The sequence below is a fragment of the Rhynchophorus ferrugineus genome, unplaced genomic scaffold (assembly GCF_030347505.1).
Source record: "Rhynchophorus ferrugineus isolate W39M unplaced genomic scaffold, kcgeb_rfMv2 rfM8, whole genome shotgun sequence".
In the NCBI taxonomy this organism is placed as follows: domain Eukaryota; kingdom Metazoa; phylum Arthropoda; class Insecta; order Coleoptera; family Curculionidae; genus Rhynchophorus; species Rhynchophorus ferrugineus.
This window is the reverse complement of record NW_027472587.1, coordinates 11,426,389-11,452,814: the sequence shown is the minus strand read 5'-3', so window position 1 is coordinate 11,452,814 and position 26,426 is coordinate 11,426,389. Positions and strand designations below refer to the sequence as shown.

At 32.1% G+C, this 26,426-nt stretch overlaps 1 protein-coding gene across 1 annotated transcript in view; it reads left to right on the top strand.

Annotated features, from left to right (window-relative positions):
- Window positions 1–26,426, top strand: part of nolo (ADAMTS-like no long nerve cord) — a 546,982-nt gene that overhangs the window by 495,083 nt on the left and 25,473 nt on the right. Inside the window, exons 10-12 of the mRNA XM_076411466.1 lie at window positions 16,422–16,517; window positions 17,813–17,984; window positions 20,585–20,678. Of these exons, the coding sequence (XP_076267581.1) occupies window positions 16,422–16,517; window positions 17,813–17,984; window positions 20,585–20,678 (362 nt within the window). The remainder of the gene's footprint in view (window positions 1–16,421; window positions 16,518–17,812; window positions 17,985–20,584; window positions 20,679–26,426) is intronic.

Genomic DNA, 26,426 nt, shown 5'->3' with positions numbered 1-26,426 from the left:
TTCGAGGCTTCCCATGGTATATTAGGAATTAGGACACCCACAAAGAGCTAATCGTGCCAACAGTTAGTCACAAAATTAAACGGTTTGTCACAAAACACCAAGTGAGATTGCGTGAACATAAGAAAGTACTACAACTGTTCGACAACAGTGGACCTACCCGAAGAATAAAGATAGAAAAGCCCTTTGAATTAGTATGGTTAAGTTGTGGATGCAGTCTTTTAAACTTAAATGGGCTGGCTTCGTTGCAGCAGTAGTTGAGGCGACAGGCCGGTTCTCCTACTGTTGTGATAGTCACGGGTTCGAATCCTACTGGGGTATAAATGTACTTTATGGTTATGATTATAATTGTAAAGGCAACAGTAGAAAATCCGACAAGGAATAGCAACCCCATTCACTCCAATAACCAGGCTGGGTAAGACCGGATGTCTTCTGAGATAGTCTCTAAGTTGGTCACCGGCCAGTTCGTAGGCTTAATTCCGAGGACCGTGGTTCGGAGACCACGTTAAACTGTAGGTCTAGTCCAGATAAACCCCCGTTGGTAAAAAGGAGGAGTGGGAGTACATTCATCAAATATTCATAAATTCTGGGACTGAAATATTAGGTCTAGATTAAAACTTAGAACAACAACCTTAAAGAAACATTACTAGATAGTAAATATAATATGGGTGCATGATAACAACGGAAAATAAAAAGAATCAATGATCATTCTATGCCATGAAAATGAATAATCAATAACAATATTCCAACATTGAAATCTCAATTTTAAAGATATAGTCGATGATTTCCAGAAATATTTTTCCATATATGGGAATAGTAGACCTTCTTGCAAAATATACAAGAAAATCCCCATGACTATTCATGACTATGACCATTCAGTTATCTTCACACTTGAGATTTTTTTTGTACTGAAAAGACAAAAAAGCTTGACAAAAATGTTTAAACTGAAAAATTATATTTTTATCTGATATTCTTATTTCTTTTAAATTGTTCTCTACGGCCACTATATACTCGTTACTTTTCAACCTACCTTTGTAAATATGATTACAGTCAACATCCAATTACGAGCGTCTTAATCCAACAACATTAATTCACCCCCCCCCCTCCAGCAACAAGAAATGGAAATAAAAGACCACCAATCCGCAATTTAAGGCCTCCATTTTTACTTATGCGTAAAACCACTCCGAGCAAATTTAAAATTGTTTTTTCGTGTAATTTCACAACCCTTTTAGTTAGTTAAATAAAAGTCTGACCAGACCGTATTTTATCTGATGTTTTAACAGAAAGATTACAGCGACAATTTTAACGGTAGTTAAACAATAATGAGTCCGCAAACTTACACTTTTAATGCATCCAGATTTAACTATAAAAATATTAGAATAAGGTATAATTTAAAGGTATTTTCAGATTTTTCAGACCAATAGCACTGTATCAAGGGTCCTCGCTCCATCATTAGCTATTAGCTGTCTGTATTAGCATCACTTTATCAAAAGAATAATTTTTTCAACCAAATTCTCATATATATTCTGAACAAAGAAAATCCCCCAAAATAGTCATTCATGACTATGCCTATTCAGTTATCTTCACACTTGAGACTTTTCTGTACTGAAAGGACAAAAAAGCTTGACAAAAATGTTTAAACTGAGAGTTCAGTTGTTTCCACTCCATCTTCCTGTCTTAATAATTGTCAGCATTACATTGAATCATATTTCCGCATCCAGGAAGTTTCATTCAGTCACTGTCAGTACTCAAGTCAATAACTACGCTGTTAATTTCCAATCTAACGCTAGTTCTCAGCAACTGAAGCTTAAATATTCCTTCTTCATAAAAAGTTTGAAGGCGAGTTATCAGCCAATTTCTTCTTCATTGCTTTCAAATATATTGGCTCCGACTGATTCTTTCAAGGACACAATCAAAAGATAATAACAAGGTAAAATCTGCAATATATAAAAAAATATATAAATACTCGTAAATAAATAAATAAATAAGTAACTTTATTGGAATTGTGCACTCTCTTCTCCTAATACCGATTATAATAAACGTGCAATATGTATAAGGGAAAAAACCAGAGGCAAAGACGATAGATACGCTGTCACCAAGAGCTGGCGGAAACCACATTTGGTAGCATTTATGTATGCTTCAGTTTGTCAGTAAACCGTAATTATAACATAGCCATCAAACAACATGTAATGGATAACAGCGATAATTAAAGTATTGAGTAGGATGAAGTACGACATGTACCCACGATACGAAGGGAAGGTAACGGACGACGTACCAACTTATGTCCTAACACTAACAATAATGGACTTGCAATGAGATTAATGGAGACAACGCACGACATCATGTCACAAAGGTTAGTAGGCCTCGCTAGGATTTAGCTAAAAACAACGAAGAAAAAGCCAAAGGCCACACGCTAGATACCCTGCTACCAAGAGTTAGCAGAAACCACTTTTGGTTGCGTTTATGTGTGCTTCAAATTATCCATAGATCATAACTACACATCAGTAACTCTGGTCACTTTGACGCTGGTTTCTGGCATACAGAATAATTATAATTTATATTTATAGTTCCAACCATAAAACTATTATCTCTGATTTACCGTTATTTGAGAATTATGGAGAACATATGACGGTTCAAGCAAATAATAGAACATAGGCGATAAAATAGATGAAGATAAATGGATAAATAAATAACTAAGTAGAGGAAATGAATAGAGAATAATAAATGGAAAATCATAAATAGAACACAATAAATGGAAAATTAATTTAGTAAATAATTAACGGGAATTAAAAAGAAAAAACTGGAATACTCTGTGAACAAACTCACCATTTGATAAACCTCAGGTTGGGCGGCACAAACACAGTAAAATAAACTGAACATGAAAAAGTTAGTGACTCTGAGCATTCCGTCCTCACAAATGAACTCTTGTGCAGTTCTAACGTCCCTTGGACGTGTTAAGATATCACATCTGGCAAAAACAACCCCCGAAGAAACATCAACAATGTTGCCATTCACGGTAAGTATTTATGTTGTCAAGTATTCGTAAAGGTGAGATCTTCAATTAAAAAAAAAAGCGGCAAACCCGCCGAGTTCCTTTACATTAACGTTCAAACCTTTTCCACCAATCCAACTACCAGATGTAAAGTCCCACAAATATTCCAAACGATTTATGATTTCCTTGAAAGGTCTTTGCCTCAGGTCTTTGAAAAGTCCCCGGACTGACATATAGATGGCGCTACTAGAATTAAATCCATATGTTTTTCAGTTACCTCTAAACCTCAAAAGATGCGTGTATAAATTTGACAGCTGTCGGATCATTAATTTGTGAATTATAGCCTTTTAAGTGAAGCAACTTTTGTTATTGTGAAAAAAATAGATAAAAAACAATTTCGCATGTTGATAAAATATTGCTTTTTGAAGGGAAAAATACAGTTGATGCAAAGACTTGGCTTGATGTCGAGTTTCCGGATACTGCCCCAGTAAAATCAACCATCAAGAATTGATATGCTAAGTTTAGACGTGGTGAAATGAGCACCGAAGACGGTGAACGCAGTGGACGCCCAAGAGAGGTTGTTGCCGAGGAAAACATTTAAAAAATACACAAAATGATTTTGAATGACCGTAAATTGAAATTGAATGAAATAGCAGAAACTCTAAAGATATCAACTGAACGTGTACATCATATCATTCACGAATATTTGGATATGAGGAAGCTCTGTGCAAAGTGGGTGCCGCGCAAGCTCACTTTTGACCAAAAACAACGACGAATTGATGATTCGGAGCAGTTTTTGAAGATGATCAAGCGTAATAAACCCCAATTTTTGCGTCGATATATGACAATGGAAGAAACATAGCTCCATCATTTCACTCTGAAGTACAATCGACGGTCATCTGAGTGGACTGCACATGGTGAACCCGCTCCAAAGCGTGGGAAAACGCAACAACCGGCTGGCAAGGTTATGGCGTCTGTATTTTGGGATGCGCATGGAATAATTATCATTGACTACCTTTAAAAAAAAGGACCATCAACAGCGACTATTACATAGCGTTATTGGACCTTTTGAAGGACGAAATCGCCGAAAAACGGTCGCATTTGAAGAAAAAGAAAGTGCTGCTTCACCAAGACAATGCACCGTGTCAAAAATCCATGAATTGGGCTTCGAATTGCTTCCTGATCCACCGTATTTTCCAGGTCCGACCACCAGCAAGTATTTCCTGTTCTCAGATCTCAAAAGAATGCTCGCTGGGAGGAAATTTTCGTCGAATGAAAAGGTGTAGCAAAGGACAAATCGCAACTACAAATATGGTATCGAAAAGTTGGAAGGTCGCTACAATCAGTATATCACCCTTGAAGGGAATTACGTTGAATAAAAAAAACTTGGAAAAAAATTTTGGCAAAAACTCGCTTTTACACACATCAACCTAAAATTTTATTTGTAATTCGACGCTAATAAAGATTCCGGAGTTTGATTAAACTTAACGGGATAGTTGTCCGAGAAGAAATCGATAAAGTACAACATTATTCCTCAACGAGTGCCAGTAATTCGACTTAATGTATTCCCGTTGTCCGTTCGATCAAACTGCCAAAACAAGAAACCGGCTGCGAAGCGACAACGGGGACGGGAACGAACCCGAACAAAAAAAGAAAACTTTAATTAGATGTCAATTATTTTCGCTCCTAACAAGAGTCCCAATAAAACTTTTCGTCGTGGCGGATGTCGGGGCCGGATGAAAGGATCGGTTTTTTCAATTAGCGTCGCTCTTCCCAAATTACCGTACGGCATTCGAGACTTTTACAGCCGGAAAATATTTAATTTCCTAGCGAATTTTTGCGCCGTACGTATCGAATAGTGTCGATTGGGAATTTGTATCACGTCGAAGACTCTTTGTTATCTGTTTATTCACTTGTTACAACGTTTCGGAAGCTTTTAAACGAAATGCGATAAAAGGTATACGAAACGCTTCGAAATAAAAATATTATTAGTCTACGGCTTGATCTAGCCAGAAATACAGGAAAAAGTTGTTGAAATTTTGTTCAATTATTTAATTATTACATTGCTACTAGTCGTTTCCGACTAACCTACAATTTGTCTTTATGATAACTTAAATCTAGATATATAACTAGGAGGACCCATTGGCCCTATCTCAGTCTCTGGTGAAATAATGTTTATACATAACACTGCTGTATTTTTTAATACATGCATTTCATTACACAACACTACACAAGATCAGATGGTTTCGTTCTTCTGAGTCTGGGTACTATTAAGGTGGTATCCAAAAGTTGCAATACTTCAAAATTCTCATAAGAATGGAGTCTTTCCTCATGCCCCCTTACAATTCTCTTGATTTCTTGACTGACTGTGGGTATGTCAAGGTCTCGATGTAAATAATCAGTCCTGTAGTATTTGTGTGCGCCCACAATACTTCTCAGGACTTTGTTCTGAAATATTTGCAGTTTGTTTATGTTACTCTTTGCAGAACATCCTCATAATTGAACTCCGTATGTCCATATAGGTTTCAGTATTTACTTATATAATAGCAATTTATTATTTACTGATAATTGTGATTTTCTTCCAATTAGCCAATACATTTTCTTATATTTCCATCCAGTTTTTTTCTTTTTTTCTTTGTATGTTACTTCCCGCGAAGTTTGGCATCGAGATTCATTCCGAAATATTTAGCGATGTTGCTATATCTAATGATAGTATTATTTAATGTTATTGGTGCTTGTACGGTTTGATTGTAGGTGAACTGCACATGCACAGATTTACTTTCGTTATTTTTTATTTTCCAAGCTGGTGTCCAATTATTTATATTGTCACTTGCCTGTTGTAACTTTCGTTTGGCTTCTTCACTATTGTCTCCGACAGCTATAATCGCAGTATCATCAGCAAATATAGTCATCGTAATATTCTCCATTTGTAGTATATCATAAGTGTAGAGTAGCATAAAGCATTGGACCCAATACACTTCTTTATGGTAAACCTGCTTTAGTTACTTTTATTGTAGAATATGCTTCTTTTTGTTTAACTCTAAACTTTCTGACTGTAATGTTCAATTTTAATAGTTCGGTGTGTAGTTTTGGTAATATTTTCTGTAGTTTATGAACAATGCCTTCATGCCAAATCTTATCGAAGGCTTGTGCTACATCTAAGTATATGACTGAGCATGCTTTTTTACTTTCGTAAGCTTTTTCAATAACATTTATTATTCCGTGAACCTGGTCAATCGTTGAATGCTTAATAAACCCAAACTGGTGTGTTGATATTAGTTTTTTTATCTCTATGATCGGTTCAAATGATGGAAAAAAATCAGCAAATGTAGCCATCGTAATATTCTCCATTTGTGGTACAACACAAGTGTAGAGTAGATAAAGCATTGGCCCCAGTACACTTCTTTGTGCTTGAAAACCTACTTTAGCTTCTTTTATTGTAGAATAAGCTTCTTCTTGTTTAACTTCATTCAACAACAACAACAACTTCATTCAACGTTTTTAAAGCTCTATACGAAGTGCGATGAATGGTATACGAAACACTTTGAACGATATACGAAAGGAACTAAGAAAAATCCAATCTGATTATTGATTCGTTCGATCGATTCTATGGACTATTATGTTCTAATCAAAGACTACTACGGTGAATACAATATTACTTCGATACTGATGTTAGAATAGTATAATATAAGTTACATATTATTCTCAACATATTAACACTTCATCTCCATTACACTATTTCTTTGTTATCTGAATAACAAATGGAAGAAAATAGAAATAGAAACGCCAAACCGTTACAACAAAAACGCGATAAATTACATTCGGTTGAAAATAAAAAAATAAACGATAATTAACTCTTGAGGCCATAAAACGAGACACTGGTCTACGTTATTTTCTTTCGTTTTATAAGCGCACAGCATCACTCTTGCCGTCTCGGTACTTTAAAGTTGCTTAAAATGCATTTTTACTCGCTTCAAGAGCGTTTTCCGGCAGTCTCTCTATCAGCCGAGAGCACCACGTTTACCGTTAAGAAAATTAAAGGCTTCTTATATAATGTGCGATCTTATATTTAACAGCATTTACGAGAACATGACACACGTCCACTTAACTATTACATTATATAAGTATGAAATGAAAGACAGTTAATATAAGTAATTCATCGTTCATTATTTTTAGATAATATTGATTCATATAGCATCATAATCTGAGGAATTAATGATCGAAGCTTCATTTTTCGGTAATAAGTGATTAACGATTGTTGAATTAATAGAAGAAAATCCTTATATAAATTCTTTAGAATTTCTATACGATGTTACGATCTAAATAATAATCACTTATCTCTAACCCACAAACTTCACAGTGATTTTAATGGGTGAATAAATAATTGAATATATTTCTTATTCGGATAGAATAATAGAATATATATATATATATATATATATATATATATATATATATATATATATATATGTGTGTGTGTGTGTGTGTGTGTGTGTGTGTGTGTGTGTGTGTCAAAACAACTGCCATAATATATAGGGTGGGACACTATTGACGCAATTTCTACTCAGTGACAATAATAGAAATATTATTTTCAATAAATATTGTCACTATTTCTGCTCGTTCTTGTGACGTATATTTATCCATAATAAAATTTGGACGTCTACACAACACAATGGTTAAAGCGAAGCTAAGCTAAACGTCACATAATTAAGATGGCGCACAATCAAAATGGTAGAGAGACTTTTGCTCCAGCCTGTAGATAGATATTGGTACAAAATTAGACTTATAGACTAGACTCTCTCCATATTTTAAATGCTTACAGTTCAAGCCAAATTTTGATCCAAATACTGAGAGAGACCTAGGGATGGGAGAATAAGAACCAGGCTGCGGATTAACATTGCGTTGCTGCATCCCTACATATGTTAATATGTTCCTGTCAGTCCAAAGAAAATCTAAAGTTTCTTTTGACACATTTTACATATTAATAACTTTTTCTGAATTCGTGCCTTAATCATTTTTCAATCAATATTTTTTAATTTTTTTCCTTTATTATGAAATATTACGTTCGAATGCTACGAGAGCTTTTCTCAATAGAACTTATGTATTAATGACGTGAGATCAACAGGATGAAGCTAATGCGTGACAGACACGTTTTTACATCTTAATGTTCTACCTTGTATAGAATTGTAAATAAATTATTTGTATATAAAGTAAGTGAATTTAAGCAACGCACATTCTTCCACATTAAAGGCCCTTTTTTGAGAAAAATTGGTTCAATCTACGTTAATCAAAATATTTAAATCTTAATATTTCTATCAAGATGGCGACAAAATGTTGAAAGAACGATGTAGGTTTGAGAGCGACCCATAATCTTGCACGATTCGAGCAAATAGTAATGCGTTGTCATACAAAAGAATGACTTTGCGTCTGTTACTCGCTATTGCTGCTTTTTTTTATAATAATACATCTTTCAATTTATAATATTTAATAATATTATAATAATTTATAATATTATATAATATATATATATATATATATATATATATATATATATATATATATATATATATATTTATAAATATATCAGCAAGTAGCCCCGCATGGAAATACAGCTAAATATATTGACATGACCCTTGATTTTAAACTCTAGTGGAATCCACATGTTAAAGAAAAATGTGAAGAACTGAACTGAAGTACAAAAAGATATACTGGTTAGGTATATACTCCAACCCTGTTAGTATAAAATAAGCTATTGCTTTACCGACAAGTCTTGAAAACAGTGTGAACTTATTGGTGTGTAGATATTTAATCTCCTAACTTTTTTCACCGTACGTCTGGAATAGTGTCGATTAGGAATTTGTATCACGTTGAAGATTCTTTGGTATCTATTTAATCACATGCTACAATGTTTCGAAAGCTTTATACAAGGTGTTATAAAAGGTATACGAGACACCTTGAATAATATCCGAAAGAAACTAAGGAAAATGTCAATCTGACTATCGACTCTGTCGACTGATGTATGTTCTTAACAAAGAAAACTATTGTCGATAAACATCTACAGTAACAGTTTCATTCAGTTTTAACACCTGGTAATATACTATGCCTATGCTGATCACACAATATGCACAACAAGACTCTGTAGTCAGAAAAAGTCGGCTGTTGTGTCGATATGGATTGTTTCCTTCGGCTAATCTATGACTTTCTTGTTTAGAATTATTGTAATAGATCCATTTTTCATCACCAGTTACAATTTAACACAAAAAACATTTCTTTTTTCTGTTGAGAACCAATGAAAACCGCAATGTTGAAAGGCTATTTACATTTAATACTTGGCAAACACATTCGTTCCTTTTGGATCTTTTTCATCGCATGTAGATGTCTGAGAACAATTGATTAATCAACTGCTAAGGTGTCTGAAACTTCTTTGAGAGTTTGAGCTGGGTTTTAGTCCAAGATCTTGCAATTCATTGTCTTAATAATGAACAAAATTAATAGATGATTATCGTCTGTATACAGTGAATAACTCAATAATATTAAATAGAGAACTGTTATTTGATATAAAAAATATCAAAACCATCTAATTTAACAGTAAGGTTAGGTTGTTTAACTATAATTTACATTAATACTTTCATTACCATTTCACCTAATATATTTGGTATATTAAACTTAACACATTTATTTCTAAACTAGCGACCTGCCCCGGCTTCGCATGGGTGCAATGCTGATACTAAATTAAATACACTACAGAAAAAATATGAACGTTGTATATAAAAACATAGCGGCCCGCTCCGACTTTGCACGGGCATAAAATATATATGCCTATGTCACTCAATGAAAACATGATTAAAATCGATCCAGTATTTTTGGTTCATTCATTACTGCCCTTGGCCTGCACGCATTAAATTTAAAGTAAAACAATTCCTCTTCCCCTATACTTACTATGAAGATTTCCTGCTATCTTTGGAATATCTAAATTCATACAATTTTTATTACATTACACATTTTTAAATGCAAATTTTAAATTTGTAATATCCCCGAAAATATTTGTTTAATTTACATGCTGTAAGGAACCATATTGATCTATATTAATTGCACACTGTATTTAAGGTACTTAATTCGATAAGGACTAATGCCGTATTGCTTAAAATAGCTTCGTAAATAAGCCATTTTCTCACGTAAAAAGTAAACAATAAAAATGGTTAATGTGGGTTATCCCTAAAAGATAAACATATACCATCACGGACTTTTTTGTAGACCTTTTTATGGTGTACAATACTGTAGTACATTAATTTGATCTAACTCGTAGGGTTAGGCAGCGTTTTTGCTAATTGCTAAATAAGCCTAAAAAAATATGTTAATTTACGACATCACGTTAGAAACCTCTAAAATTAGCAATGTTGCCTTAGTATATTATGCATGTATTATACATATAAACCTTCCTCTTGAATCACTCTATCTATTGAAAAAAACCGCATCAAAATCCGTTGCGTAGTTTTAAAGATTTAAGCGCACATAGGGATATAGGGACAGAAAAGGCGACTTTGTTTTATACTATGTAGTGATAATCATCCTTATATTTTCAAATATTTCCTGAAAAACAACGTGAATTATAACGCCGTAAATATGTTATTTAAGAGTTGAATGAATTCAATACTCCATCCGGCTATATTTAGTAATATAAAAGATGTACTGGATCCCTAACTCACCCGAAGAGGCTCCCCTCAGAAAACAGCTATTAAGAATTAATGAATGAAATCAACCCGACGGAACAAAAGTGAAATAAACATAAAGAGGCGGGGGTGCAAACAAGATAAAAGTATTTATATTGCTGCTGAAGCGAATCGGGGAACGAAGGGTGTAGGACAGAAAAGAGCTCCGGCAATTATTGGATGATAAATATAAACATAAACATAAACATGAATTATACTCTTTTAAACGAGTTCGTTTTTGTTCAAAAAGAAATCTTAATTGCCCCAGAGGCCAATATCTTTAACTATTCATGTCAGGAGAATGATCGGGCTGAAATAATATTTGAAAAGTTCTGAGGAAATATTGAGTTTTTAAAATATTACATAAAACATGCATTATATACAGGGATCATCACATCAGTCAATCATAAAGCCAATTTGGACCTTTGGACAGGGTGCAAATATATATATATATATATATATATATATATATATATATATATATATATATATTATAACATTTTTATTAGATGCGCTTAGTACAAATGAGGTGCAAATATATAAATACACAATATATAAATATATCAATGATTATCACTACGTAACCATCCGTACAGTGGATTTGCGAAGTGATCCAAGATTTCGCCTTAAAACATGAATTAAGTTTACTGAATCATAGTAACGTCGAAGCAATGCAACTATTTGAAACTACGAAGGAAATCAGAAAATTGAACCGAACCGAACTACAAGAACTTGAATAGTGTAAAGTGTTACATTTAAATTTAATTTAAGTACTTTAGTTTTATTTCAATTTTACTTGCCTTATTTTTACTAGTCTTGCTTGTCTATTAATGCAAGTACGACAGAGCAGTAGTAATTAATCCATTTCTAAATTAAGATTGTACTAATGAGAGATATTACTAAGATAGATACTAAGCACATCTAACAATATATGTAGGATGTACAATATATATATATATATATATATATATATATATATATATATATATATATATATATATATATATATATCTATTATGATAACATGTTGTTCCGAACGTTATAAAATAAATTTGAATATTCCGAAATAAATCAGAATTCTTAAAGATTTTTTAGAAGCATCGTAAGTCAACAGCAACTTATTGATTAGATTTTCGAAAAATATAATTGTACTTAATTAATTTACCATTGTTACAAACGAAACCTGTACCTGGTAGAATTTCTTATTTCGATGGATTTGCAATATATAGCTAGTCCAATAAAACAGACAATGGGAGTCATAGATGACGTCGAATATATTGCCGATTAAGTGCGATTTGTAAAAAAGTATTTTTTTAAAAACCCGAAGCAGATTCGTACTTCTCTTTTTATACCAATTAAAAAAAAAGATACAACGTTATCCGTTGCATCGGAACATGGAACCGAAGCAGCCTATCATTCAAGAATTCAATTTGGACTGGTATTATTACCATCACTAGGACCATGTTGCCAAATGTCTATAAAATTATTTAATATATTAGTGATAATAATACAAGTGACAAATGTTGCAAACCCGAATTCTAAGTTGATGCGGCAACATCGAGATGTTGAACGGGCTATAAAACATAATGTATGCTATATTGAATCGAATATTATAAGTAGGGTACCATAAAATGTGGAATTATGATTTAAAAAAAAAACATAATTACAACCTTGATTTTTTTTAAATTTAATTGAAGGAATCCAGACAATTAACAGTCAGTTACGCAACATTAATAATGTTTTTTTTTAAATCAGTAAGAAATCTCAAAAAAAACCTCTATTTATACTTATTTAAAGAGGTATTTAAAGCCTAGAAGCATACATTTTTGTACTTTTTCAGATGAAATAAAAATGAAAACAATATTTTTACAATCCACTTTTTACTATAATTTTATTTTTACTGATACCACACAAAAGGCACACCAATTTTGTTTTCGTCAAATTACAGCTGTTTTTTTTTCGATTTTTTTTAATAGTAGAGATCCAAATTTTCTTATGGTTTAAAGCGATAGAAGAAAAATTTATAGAAAAGGCTCACGCCTAGGTTCAAGTATATCTGCAGAACAGAACTGGAGATATCATGACAACCGTCTCGAAAAAAATTGTTGTTAAGTGTTTAGATAGTGTCACCAAAACAGATGTATCTCCGAATATAATTCAAATTTTGAAAAAAAATTCTTAAGGGTTATATTCTTAAAAGGTTAAGATTTGAAAATTCGAAAAAATAATCGATTTTTTCAAATTTCTAGTTCAGATGACGCGTCACTATATCAACTATATCTTCGAAAATAATTTAATTTTTTAATGATCCTCTTAAGGGTATTCATATAGAGCTTTGAGCTTAAGTTTAAGCTTTGAAAATATCTTTAAATAATCGATTTTTCATATATCGATTTCATATCGATTCAAATGCATATTAGTCTATTCTGGAGTATCATGTCAGAATTGTTGTTATTTATATTTCTGGCCTAGAAATGAAATTTATTCATTGATAATGAAAAATTAAAACACTATTATGATCCTGTCATCATCATCAATCCATAGCTACTGCTGTAAGGTGTCAACTCTTCAACCAGCAATTTACTTTTTTACGGGACTAATGGCTCTTTATAATTGTAATTCATGTCCTCCTATCGTTGTTCTTCGTTTCACGTTTTGATGCCTATGAGGAATTCACTCACCTTCATTTTCTTCGCCTGAATATCATAGGAGCAACACAAATTGGACCAAACAAAGAATAACAATGTGGAGTCAACAAAGGTCTCGTATTTACAAAAAATATCCCATTAATAAATTCACAATTCTAGTATATTAACTGTATTTAAAAGCAAGCTACATTTAAAGGCTTTTTTCAAGCGTTCAATTATCCTCTCACATTATATTTGGTAAATTAATTATCGCCCTTATTTATTACATTCCTGAATGACCGTGATACATAAACATAAACAAAGGGTAAATTTAATCCGCTCGAACAAAAAACGAAATAATATTTTTAAACATTTCGCAAAGCTGAAGCTTTTTCATATTGTTATATTAAATTTCGACGCAAACAAAGAGGGGAGTGCAAATATTTATCGCCTTTTTTATTAAGCTAATTTTTTTCTTCGTTTGTCTGGTATTATTTACACAAAACGAACAGCGAACGGCTATTCGATCTGAATAAGGGCTAAACATGACGGGTCGTTTTTGCTCATTGCTCGACTCTTGTAATAGTCCTTTGTTTTGTTATATTTTAAAGTCTTCTTTATACTAACTAGGATTTATCTGGACTGGACCTACTACTTAATAGGGGCTACTTAATAGCTACTTTGTATTAAGGCTACTGACTTGCGACTAACCAATTTGGAGATCATCTTAAAAGGCGTCCGTTCTTACTCGGCCTGGTTATTGGCGTGACTGATTTTCTTTGAAAAAATCATGGAGACCACCTGGTCAACATCAACGACAAATGGTTCTATGACTCCAAGTTAATGATATGTATTTGATGGGATCAATATACGAGTACTATGAGCTGTTAAAATAACAATGTTGTTCTTTAGAATGATAACGCTCGACCACATGTTAAATAACCGATAAAAATATATTTGGGATCTGATTAACACTTTTTCCGGCATAAGAGTCATGAACTGTCTGAGCAGAGCTTCACTACTTATGAAGATAGCAAAAATGGATCGATTCGTGGATAGCCTCAATAGATACATCGTTCTTTCGAAACGGAATCCTAAAATTGCCAAAACTTTGAATGAAATACATTGTATCGATTTGTCACATTAAGGCTCCAAAAAAATCACTTAAAACTGATATATACGCCCAATTTAACACGCTGCGTCTATTTTGCAAAGGCAATGATTTGGAATTATGGTCAAATATCTTGCCTTGGCATATCATATCTCGTTCACCATTTGAGAATCCGTTTTGACTCCACCCTTAAATGACTGATTACGAATGGAAGATCAGTGTTGGCAAACAGCAAATTAAACTGCCAATCTAAAGCAAAGTAAAAATACTCCGGTCCATACTTGAAATGCCTTCCCTATATAGGTAAATTATATATAATTTAAGTGATTTAAATAGATAGACAAATATATTAAAGATGTATAGCTCCAACACGAAATATGTTTTATTTATATTTAAATAATGAGTGTCCTTAATGCAAAACTCCATATTTATTAAGAATTTTGAGAAATATAAACCTCTAAGATGTATATATCCAATAAAATACTTACGAATAACACAGGTCTGCATCTATGTATTTTGTATACTGAATGGAATCCAGGATTTTTTGAAATGCATTTAAACATTAAATAAAAATACTATCAGTATAACACTTGGCGAGAAAATGAATAAATGCAGGTACTAACTCTAAACAGTACCCAATAACAGCACAATCACCAATTGGGAACTCTGAGAATATTATTATTGAAATCAAGTGCCCTATATTTATTTACATGATACATAAGATACATATGCATGTTATTTACAGGGCTACTAAAATATTCATTTTGCCTACTTGATAGTAACTATAACACAAAATTAGTTTAAATCATATACATTTGATTACAATTGCCTTTTATAAATAAAGGTGTAATATTTGGATAAATATTATGCACAAATTGTAAATATAAAGTTTCTTTTAATAATAGCCCTACAAACTTATAAGCTCGTGTAACTGAAATACTTCAATATAGATTTTTTCTATTTGCCATAACACATACATATTAGGCCATAAACACTTGATAAAATGACATCGTTCAGTAAAATATGTAACAGTTACTCTGAGCCTGGTGAATTATAGCCCATAGAAATATCTGATATACAAGAAATATGATATTTGATATTGGCTTTTTGTAATTTAATCATGATGGATGTTGACTGACACTTGTTGAAAGCTTGAATTTAATTAATATTTTTCTTTGTTTTTTTGAGGATCGTTCAGTAGAGAATAGTAGTGTTAATTAGTTCAGTTAAAAACCTATTTTGTTCTGTTTGGTTGGCAATCAAATGTTGTAGAAATATATACTGACTTTATGCACACTTGTACGACCAATCCCATTACATTATACAAAATATAATTTTCCATATTAGCAACTGAAAAGAGAACAAAATTATTAGGGACTCATATACACAATAAACAAAACAAATGAGGTCTATTCTCAAATGTTATCAATCAATCTATCAATTTTTACCTCGATATTACGTTAAGTATGCTTTAGGCATAATTAAAGATACTTAAAATAGTAAATACTTACATTAGAATGCTCTTATAGTTCGCGCCTTGCAAGATTTAACCACATTCCTAGAACATTTTTGGACCAAATTTGGAGAGTTTTAGCGTCCATTTTTTGCAGAAATAACTCTTATTATAGGTAAAATAAGTACATAGAATTGTCATAAAGTAGTTTTTTTATATATTCATTTAGCCTATGGTCAAGAAACGTGTCGATCTATGACCAAAAGAAAGTTATTTTCTGATACCTGTGTGATAGTTACGTTACTGATTATGTCATCTTACTGATACATATTTTTCAATTTTTATTCATAATAGAATGATAAAATCAACCAGAATATTCCAGAAACAATCTAATTGATTTTCAATCAGCCCCAATAAAATCAGAACGATATCCCGTTTCATATAAAACATGTTTACTGCTCGGCGGCCATTTTGCCGAAATATATGCCCGGGGTAAACGAACAAATTAGTGGCATAAAATTTTATTTTATAGGTCGACGATTCGAAATGCGGGGGACATAAACCGTGGTTCCAAGAAGCCTGCAATCAAATGGATTGTCCCACCTGGATTACGACCAAATGGTCGGGGGTAAGGAGAACAATCTCATTTTTACGTCGTCTCTTAAGTTTACATTTTACATAAATAAAACCATTTTGGATATTGAAAAATTGTACTCGAATTTATATGGACATACACAAATAAACATCAAGCAGTGAAATTATTGTTGAAATATTTAAACTTACAAATATTACAGTATTAAAATTTCATGCAAAAATATCTATTATCACCATTTATCGTTCTAGTTTTGAACTCCCATTAACATTTCTAAACCTCTTTCATATTATATTTATTTATTCTTCATATATTAGGTGCTTGAATGTATTCTGATCACATTTTCATTTTAAAAAGGCATTTATTGACCATAATTGTTACAATATATGTTAATCAAAATATTTTCCATCATTTTCCACTTTTTTCCATCTTTCTGGCAATTCTGGCAAGTGCCTATCTAATCAGCGATTCATTTTCAGACTTCTGCAGCATTTCGAAATCGTACACAAGCTAAACCATGTTGCATCGGTCTGAACAAATAATAACCAGTCCTTCATAACTCCTGCAACATGTGACTAAGCGTCAATATGTCGTTCAGTTTATTCAATTAACGTCGGTAGACATCAACAGTAACAGTTTCATGCCATTTTAGTAGCTCATAACGCACAGCACCTTGCTAATCTCATCATATGCCCAGAAAAACCTTATGGCCATGAATGTCGATCTAAATGGCTCTCCTGGATTAACCCATGGCTTTTTGGCACTTGAGATTGTCGTATTAGGTTCACTTTTGATCACTAATCTCAATACACCACAGAAAGTCAATTTTGATGGGCTGATAAACAATGAAACCGCGATGTTGAAAGGATTAGATATTTTATCTGAAAGTTCCTTGAGATTTTAAGTCCAATGAGTATTCCAATACATTGGCTTCAAACTATTTTAGTCCTACAGAGAGTGCTTCGTCACTTCAAAATAATAACTTTTAAATAATTGAAACCAAAGCCGACAATTGGTATATGAAGGAGTAGTATCAGGCATAAGTTTTTGATGGTGCTCGGTAGCAGATTTCTTTACAGTAGTTTATATTGATTCTTTATATTTTTATCACTAAATATCGCTGATCAGAATGCAGAAAAACGCCTAATATATTATTTTAAGTGCAAACTTATGAACATTATGAAATATAACTTTGTATATTAATAATTTTGCCCAGAAGATTCATACATAGAAATTAATTCATTTATTGTACTTTAAAATATTGAGCTATATTTTCCCATATATGTTACATAATCTATATATTATTATATATAATCAATTTATGTTCTCAGTGTTCAGTGTCATGTGGAGAAGGAGTTCAAACCAGAGGCGTCGAATGCCGAAATTCGAACGATCAAATCAGCAATATGTGCGATGACAAAACTAGACCTGAATCCACTCAAATGTGTTCGACAGGAATAACCTGTCCCTTTAGAGTTGACACTAGCGAAGAAATACTACCAGGTACTCAGTTATGACGACAGAGAAACTATCAACTTAACTTTATAGGCTATTTTGGGAGAATGTTTCGCGGTCCAATATTTAGATGACACTACAATCGCCTTTTCTTTATCTTTGTTGATGTTTATTTTAGACACTATTCTCTGTGTGCAAAGTATAAAGAAAAGTGCTTTTAGAATTTTTTATACGACTAACTGATAACTGACTGCATACGTAAACATATACTATTTGATTTTATCACCTATTTTTCACCTTGTTACCAAAAAATTGGCGATAGCTAGTAACATATATATAGTAGATAGTAGTATGGTAAAGATACTGACCAGAATATTAACCCAAAACGTGTTCAAATGAAACAAATATCAAAATTATGAAAGCAAATGTAACCAAACTACAAGAAGATTGTTATCGCAGAGTCAATCGATGTTTGAATAATCTCAAAGTAACATTAATTACAAGGGCTTCATTTATTTAAAGAAATATATTTTAACACTACTTAACCAAGATGCTTTAGATTTTTTGTATCTATTAAAATGCATGAAATTAAAAATATATATACCTCAAATATTATGTAAAGATACTAAATTAAGTGCTTTTTTTGTTTTCAATATCTTACATAGGCCATCAAGACGAGATTAAGATTATAGAGGGAAGGCAATATCTGATGCCACCCTTAGCAACCACGTCAAGATTGTTTTATTATACTGTGTATAGATCTTTATGCTATCTGCTTAATCTTATTTATAGTTTTCATATATTTTCTAAACTTTTTCATTATATAATACATAAGAGTTTTTAGGATAAAATGTTACAAATATTATGTTAACATGATGATCAGTGTATGACATATGTTCAGATTAAAGATGATTTAGAACAGGGAAAGATCAGGAATTTGTTTTCAATATAATGAAATAAAAAAAATACAGAACTATCATAGATCCTATTAAATTGGCAAAAAATATGAAAAAGCACTAAAAAATGTGAAATGTAGCAAAACTTTTCTATTATTTAACAGGTCAATTGAAAAGTCTCCGGCCTGACATATAGATGGCGCTACTAGATTTAAATTCATATGTTTTTTAGTTAGCCCTAACCCACAAAAGATGCGTGTATAAATTTGACAGCTATCGGATCATTAGTTTGTGAATTATAACATTTTGAGTGAAACAACTTTTGGTATAGTGAAAAAAAATGGATAAAAAGGAATTTCGCGTGTTGATGAAATATTGCTTTTTGAAGAGAAAAAATACAGTTGAAGCAAAAACTTGGCTTGATGCCGAGTTTCCGGACACTGCCTCAGGAAAATCAACCATCAACGATTCGTATGCTAAGTTTAGACGTGGTGAAATGAACACCGAAGACGGTGACCACAGTGGACGCCCAAGAGAGGTTGTTAACGATGAAAACAATTTTAAAAAATCCACAAAATTTTGATTCTGAATGACCGTAAGTTGAAATTGAATGAAATAGCGGACACTCTAATGATATCAACTGAACATGTACATCATATCATTCACGAATATTTGGATATGAGAAAGCTCTGTGCAGTGCCGCGCGAGCTCACTTTTGACCAAAAACAACGACGAACTGATGATTTAGAGCATTGTTTGAAGATGATCGAGCGTAATAAACCCGAGTTTTTGCGTCGATGTGTGACAATGGATGAAACATGGCTCCATCATTTCACTCCGAAGTCCAGTCGACAGTTATCCGAGTGTACTGTCTGTATTTTGGGATGCGCATGGAAAAATTTTCATTGACTACCTTGAAAAAGGAAGGACCATCAACAGCGACTATTACATAGCGTTATTGGACCGTTTGGACGAAATCGCCGGAAAACGGCCGCATTTGAAGAAAAGGAAAGTGCTGCTTCACCAAGACAATGCACCGTATCACAAGTCATGGCAAAAATCCATGAAATGGGCCTCGAATTGCTACCTCATCCACCGTATTCTCCAGATCTGGCCCCCAGCGACTATTTCCTGTTCTCATATCTCAAAAGAATGCTCGCTGGGAAAAAATGTTCGTCGAATGAAGAGGTGATCGACGAAACTGAGGCCTATTTTGAAGCAAAGGACAAATGGTACTACAAAAATGGTATTGAAAAATTGGAGTGTCGCTATAACCAGTGTATCACCCTTGAATGGAATTAAGTTGAATAAAAAAAACTAATTTTGCCAAAAAAATGTGTTTTATTATGGTAGGCTGGGAACTTTTCAATTGACCTGTTATGTATACTGCTTATATTTTTATTGAATTTTATTTAACAAATTTGTTTTGCGAATTTAAATTTTTTAGTTTTCTATTTCAATTTTATTAATAGTCAATAGGATATGATGTCCGAGGTTAGTCACGTGACGTCTCTGCGTGAAAAAATCTGTTTAAGAACCGATCAAATACCTTCACAAGAAAATATTTTCTTTACAGGTGCCTATAATACAAATTTAAACGAACCAATCGTATTTCTAGAATGTCGATCATAGTACTATCTGGATATTGGATGTTGCGAAACTCTTCTCCATGGGCATTTATTGAGTATTCTTTCTATTACTCAATGGTTATGATCTTGCACAGCAAGATACTATAATATTATTTTTCCCCAGGGCTATATCATACCCAACCCCTTATTCAACCCTACCCACCACCACCAATTCCCCAACGACTTGTCAGTGAACAAATCGTACCATCGGAAAGCACGTAAGTACTGAACCAAACCATTTACAACCATCGGATTAACAGCAATTAGCTTTTTATTCGACGAAAATCGAAAGTGTGTAGCTGTTGTTTTGCACCATTTCTCATCTACATTGCTGTTTATTTAATATTGCTTCGCTTATTAAGTGTGGTGTCTCTTATATTTATCTAACCCACTCCAGTGGACTACAATAGATACTTTTACGTTTATTTGTTACTCTGCTAACTTTGTTCTTATAAGATACTGACAACCTTTAAAATAAACAGCGACAAAAGTAAATATCAATGAATAAAAGTAATTTCTAAGTATCAATTCTACTAAAGAAAGAAGTTTGATCATATGCAATTCGTAGTCCATTTTGCTTTACATCCTTAACATATATTTTTCGCCAATTTCAGCTCAATTTTTCATGATTTACATGACTTATCCTTTGTTTTTCTCCTATTATGACCTTCAATATCGATATTATATCTGATTCTTTCATCTATTTCTATACTTCCATTCATAATATGTATTAATGTAATTCTTAACTTGCTCCATCATTATCATGAGTATAAAGTCAGCATTTGGAGTAAGTCTTTCTGTCTGTCTTGATCGCAACCGTTCTGACTTCAATTTTTTTTTTATTTTATGTTTTTCCTATTGCTCTGTGTCATCATTATTCATACCACTTTTTGGCATTATTTGTTGCATATCTCATCAAAAATCCCAATAATATTCAAAATCATATAAATGATGATCCTAAACATTTCATGTAATTATTATATTATAACTATATAGAGACCAAGCTGCAATCATTGAGAATAGAAAAACAGCTAAGCATTCAAAAGAAGTAGCTGTTGTCAGATAAGGCGGTGTTTTATCTTTTTAAATTAGTGAGAGAGGTTAATATAATTTCGAAATTTACAAACAGTAATTCATCATAAAAATATATCTGGGCTCCAAATATATAACTATAATAATAAATATTTATTTGAAGCGCAGTTATAAAGTATTTTTCATGTGACTATCTTTAACAATGTGGCAGTTTCAGATAGTTTTTTAGCCCACAAAACAACTTTGCTATAGATTGATGCTTTCTATTTGAAAAAATGCCCTAAAGCTACTGAAGAAAAAGATGAAGAGGCAAATTCTTAACCATACTCAGTTAAATCCATTAGTTGTGAATACTGCACCAAATTGGATAATTATTTTTTGTTCTGTTCGTTATTATCAGGGCAAGGTTTGTTACTGAAAAAAAATTACAGGATTTACGGATATTTTTTTACATTTAGATTTCATAATATAAAGAGAATGGCACAGAAGACAGTTAACAAAACATATTGGATTTTTTTACTGTAGATACTTCCACTGGTCCTGTTTCGTTTCCATAATATCTTAATTCACATCGTCAAAAGAAAACTAATTTCGAAAGTATTTCCACATAATGGTGCCAATTACAAAAATCATACTTGGTTGGACGTCTGTGAGAAATGAAGATGTAGGTAATTTGAATATAAAAATTAAAATTTATGGACAAATTCATTTGATTTGAGTGAATCCAAATGAATTCCTCGACTCAATGGATTTACCAGGATTACCGCTAAAGGTTATCTCGATAATTATAATACTAGGATATCTGAATGAGATGAAATTGCGCAAGACACACTGTTGTACGTTTGCTTTTTCATGTCGCTTTCGCATGCAGCGCCATCTTTTGTATGCGTATAATATAATAGAGACTAAAGTACATATAGATTATCCAAAGTTGCTGTGGATATACGTCATCTCAATTTATGACGTCAAAGCGGTGCAATGTTGCCGCGTCAACTCAGAATTTTAGTTTATTTTGCCCTATAACAAAATTCTAATCTAAATAAAATAATGGGACAATAATGTTATCAAATATAATATATTTTAACGTTATAGTACATCTAATGTATATATTATCGAATCATTTAAACTGCAGTTAATTAGACAACCACAATAGTTTCAATATATTTACATTAAAATCTTTACCACGCCATCCATGAGTATCCCCTGGAGACCTAACCCGCCTAATTAACAATTGTATATCCAAGTAATATATTTTACTTTTATTAGAGATCATATTTACCCTCTTACGTTTAATTTTTGTTTCCATCGATGGTGTATTTCGTTGTCAAGCCATTTTGATATCACTGTATATTTTTTGTTTCTTTTGTTACTATCTGTGTACATCATTCTTGATAAAATCAATCACTGAATTCTTCCAAACAGTTAGTATTCATCCTCTCCTCATATATTCTAACCTAATGTTCATATATAATTCTGAAAAATTACACATCAATTACACATCTATGCACGTAAATCGTTCACACTCTACAATGGAACTTCCTACAGTTATAGTATATTAAAAATATACTCACCTTTAGTTGTTTCCACTCTCATCACCCTATTTTGAAAATTGTCATAATCCTACATTAAGAAAGTTTAAATCAAGTGAATAACTAAGCTGTTAATTTCCAATCTATCTAACATTTGTTCACAATTTCATCTTTTGTCAATTTCTTCTTCAATGTGCTTGCTCGAGTTCATCCAAACCGAAGGTATTATTAACCATTCCTGTTTCCAGCACAAAGGACAATATATGTTATTACTAATAAAACGTAATCAATTGTTATACCAACGTTTACCTTTTTCCATCAACTTCTCTTGCCTTAACACTATTTTTATTATCATCTTATTATGAGTAACCATTGGGTATATTGGTTCCATTTTGAAATATTCATGTCTCATCTAAATACACAAATTGAAATAATAAGTCTTTCTTGATTTTATTATAGGCTTTTTAAAATTGTACTATTTTAAAAACAATATCTAAAAGTTCTATTAGACCTCTTCGTGGGTTATGTTTACACCATTTAAATACACCATCCTGTATTACCTAATAGTGTACGAAGGAAATAATTGCATAAAATTATGTTGATATTGAATAAACTACTCACTGTTTTTATACATTTCATATATTTGATCTCTGATGAAGCTAGCAACAAGCTGATCTTGATTGGTCCCCACCTTCGTATAAGGAGCGTTTTTTTTTTCGGTGAATCCAAGATGATCTTTTTTATTTTTTGAGATGTTTTAATGACTGTGCCCATAGTAATATTCATGGAAACCGGTTCGGTTACAGGTTCAAACTTATCAGACAGTATTGGGTCTCTTTTTAGCTAGAATACAATGAGAAAGAAAATATTGTCTGGGTTGTAAAACGAATTTACAAATTGCGACAGGCAATACATTAAGCATATTGATGACGTATGTTCACAGCAACTTTGGATAGACTATTAAGTGAATTTGACTACAATTAATGCTTGATAATAGAAAAATAATACAGCAAATAAGTTAGTTTTGAATAAAAATTCCACGAATATTTCTATTCTCAATAGTTGTAAGTTAACATTCGTATTATTCAGCTTCATTAAGTCAGACAACACGATATTTTAATATTATTTTAATAAAACTATAAATATAAATATTTTTTTAATAAAATAATGGATAACAAAAAATATAGTTGTCAGTTTCTTATAGAAATCTTTACCACTCTTTCAGCACAATTAATATAATGTTACACCACAATATACAACAAAGATCTAATATGGAGAGCAACCACAAATAAGTTTCTAAACGATACAACGCCTCATCAATATTCATTCTCGTTCATTCGACTCTACTTAGTTTGTATACACGAATTTAACATTCCTCCATTTGTCTTCGTTGTCTTTTCAGCGATTACAAAGTATACTTTGCCTGCGGCTGGGTATACGTGAGGTACATAATAATACCACTTCTATACTCTTATTACATATTATTACTTTTTTTCTTTCCCTTTTCTGACCACCTATTGCACAGTTTAATTTATCACGTACCAGTTGATGCACTCTTAAACAATCCCACTTGTTACTGTTACTTCTTGCGGCGAGTTTTACTGTTTCCTTTTTTTGTATTGCTGTTACTTGCTTGGGCTCACTATCGCAAAAATGTTTTTTATTTTGTGTTAACATATTTATTAAAACGATTTATTAAAACCCAATTGGGAGGGATAACAAAGCAAATGATGAACAAATCACATGTTATACCCTTAAAGTTGATGATTAAATTGTAACTTTGAAATTAAGAATTTTTCTCTCTCGGAACTCTTTCACATCAAGAGTTATATCATCGCATCATATGCCGTAATTTTATAATATTTTTTCTCTTCAAAATTACATTTATTAGCAAAAATTACAATGCAATACATATTAATTAAAATATTTTCCTTAGAGGTCTACAACTTCTCCAATACTTATTCAATCATGTTTAGCTGACGTCTTAACAGTAAAACTTTCATTAGGTTTAACTGCTAATAATTACTACACCTTGATGACTCCATTAAATGAACCCCAAGACTTTATACTCTTGAATAATTTTTTGCGATTGATACTTTTGATTTGATATTATAAAAATTCTTATAATAGAATCACTTTTCATCGTCAGCCACGATGCACCATAAAAAAATCTTCTTTATGTTCCTAGAAAGCAATGAAACCACAATGAAGAAAATGAAACAATTCATGTGATATAGATCCTCTTTTCAGATTTATCCCATAGAATGTAAACGTCTGGAACTAGTTAATTCATCAGTTGTTAAGTTGTCTGAAAATTATTTGAGAGTTTATGCTGGGATTTCATCATATTGTCTTCCAACTGTTTTTATCTTCTCGGCCATTTTGTATAACTGATAATAAAATCACCACTTTTAAGTCGTTGAAGCCAAAGCTGATAATTGGATTATAATTGTATGGTGGGTTTCAGTAACACATTTCTTCAACTTTCATGATTATTATCTATTATAAATTAAGTAACTCAATAATACTAAACAAAAAAACTTATTTTATCAAAGTTGCTTTATCAAAATCAAAGAATTTGGCAGTTGGTTAGGTTGTTTACATTGATACTTAGCATTCCTAATAAGATATTTCACTGTTCTACAACTTTTAAAATAAACAAGGGGCTACCTTTCTGATATGCATGTACTAAATGATCTAAAAAAGTCACTTTTGATTTTTATTACAAAAGAATTAGCCACATATAGATACAGTGGTAAGAGTACAAACCGTACTGGCAACGAAATTCCTAATTTTGGTGTTTCTGCCGTAAAGGGAATTAGACAGACACTCCGAATGGATTAGTAGGATTACCATTGCTGTTAAACAAATAGAAGGCAGCCCTTTCTATTTTAAAATAAACGAAGAGGGCAGAGAAGAATCATTTATACTAACTTCAATAAGTACGGTCTAGACTGGTCGAACCCATTCGATTGAATAAATCAAACTGGCCGCCGTTTAGGTCTCTCTTAATATATTAGTTTAGAGTATGAACAAGAGTTAATTTATATATAGGATATCTCAAAAATTATAAATATTAAAAATTGCATTTTACAATATTATTTTGGAAAATATAAAGTTGTACTTAACACTACGAATTTTGAAATACTGAGTTGTTCAATAGCTTTGCGAAATATACATCAACAAAATACGACTACAATGACTGGTATATTAGCTAGCAATACCACAAAAACACATTTGAACGACACTTCGACGTGAGCAAATTTTGGAGCATTTTACAAAGAACAGTCACTAATGTTTGGGTTAAGTAAGTTAATGTTCAAAAATCGGCCATGAAAGTTTCAGCATGAGTTCCTTACGATATAAAAAGCTTGTTATTCGTGAACTATCTTCAAACTGGCAAAA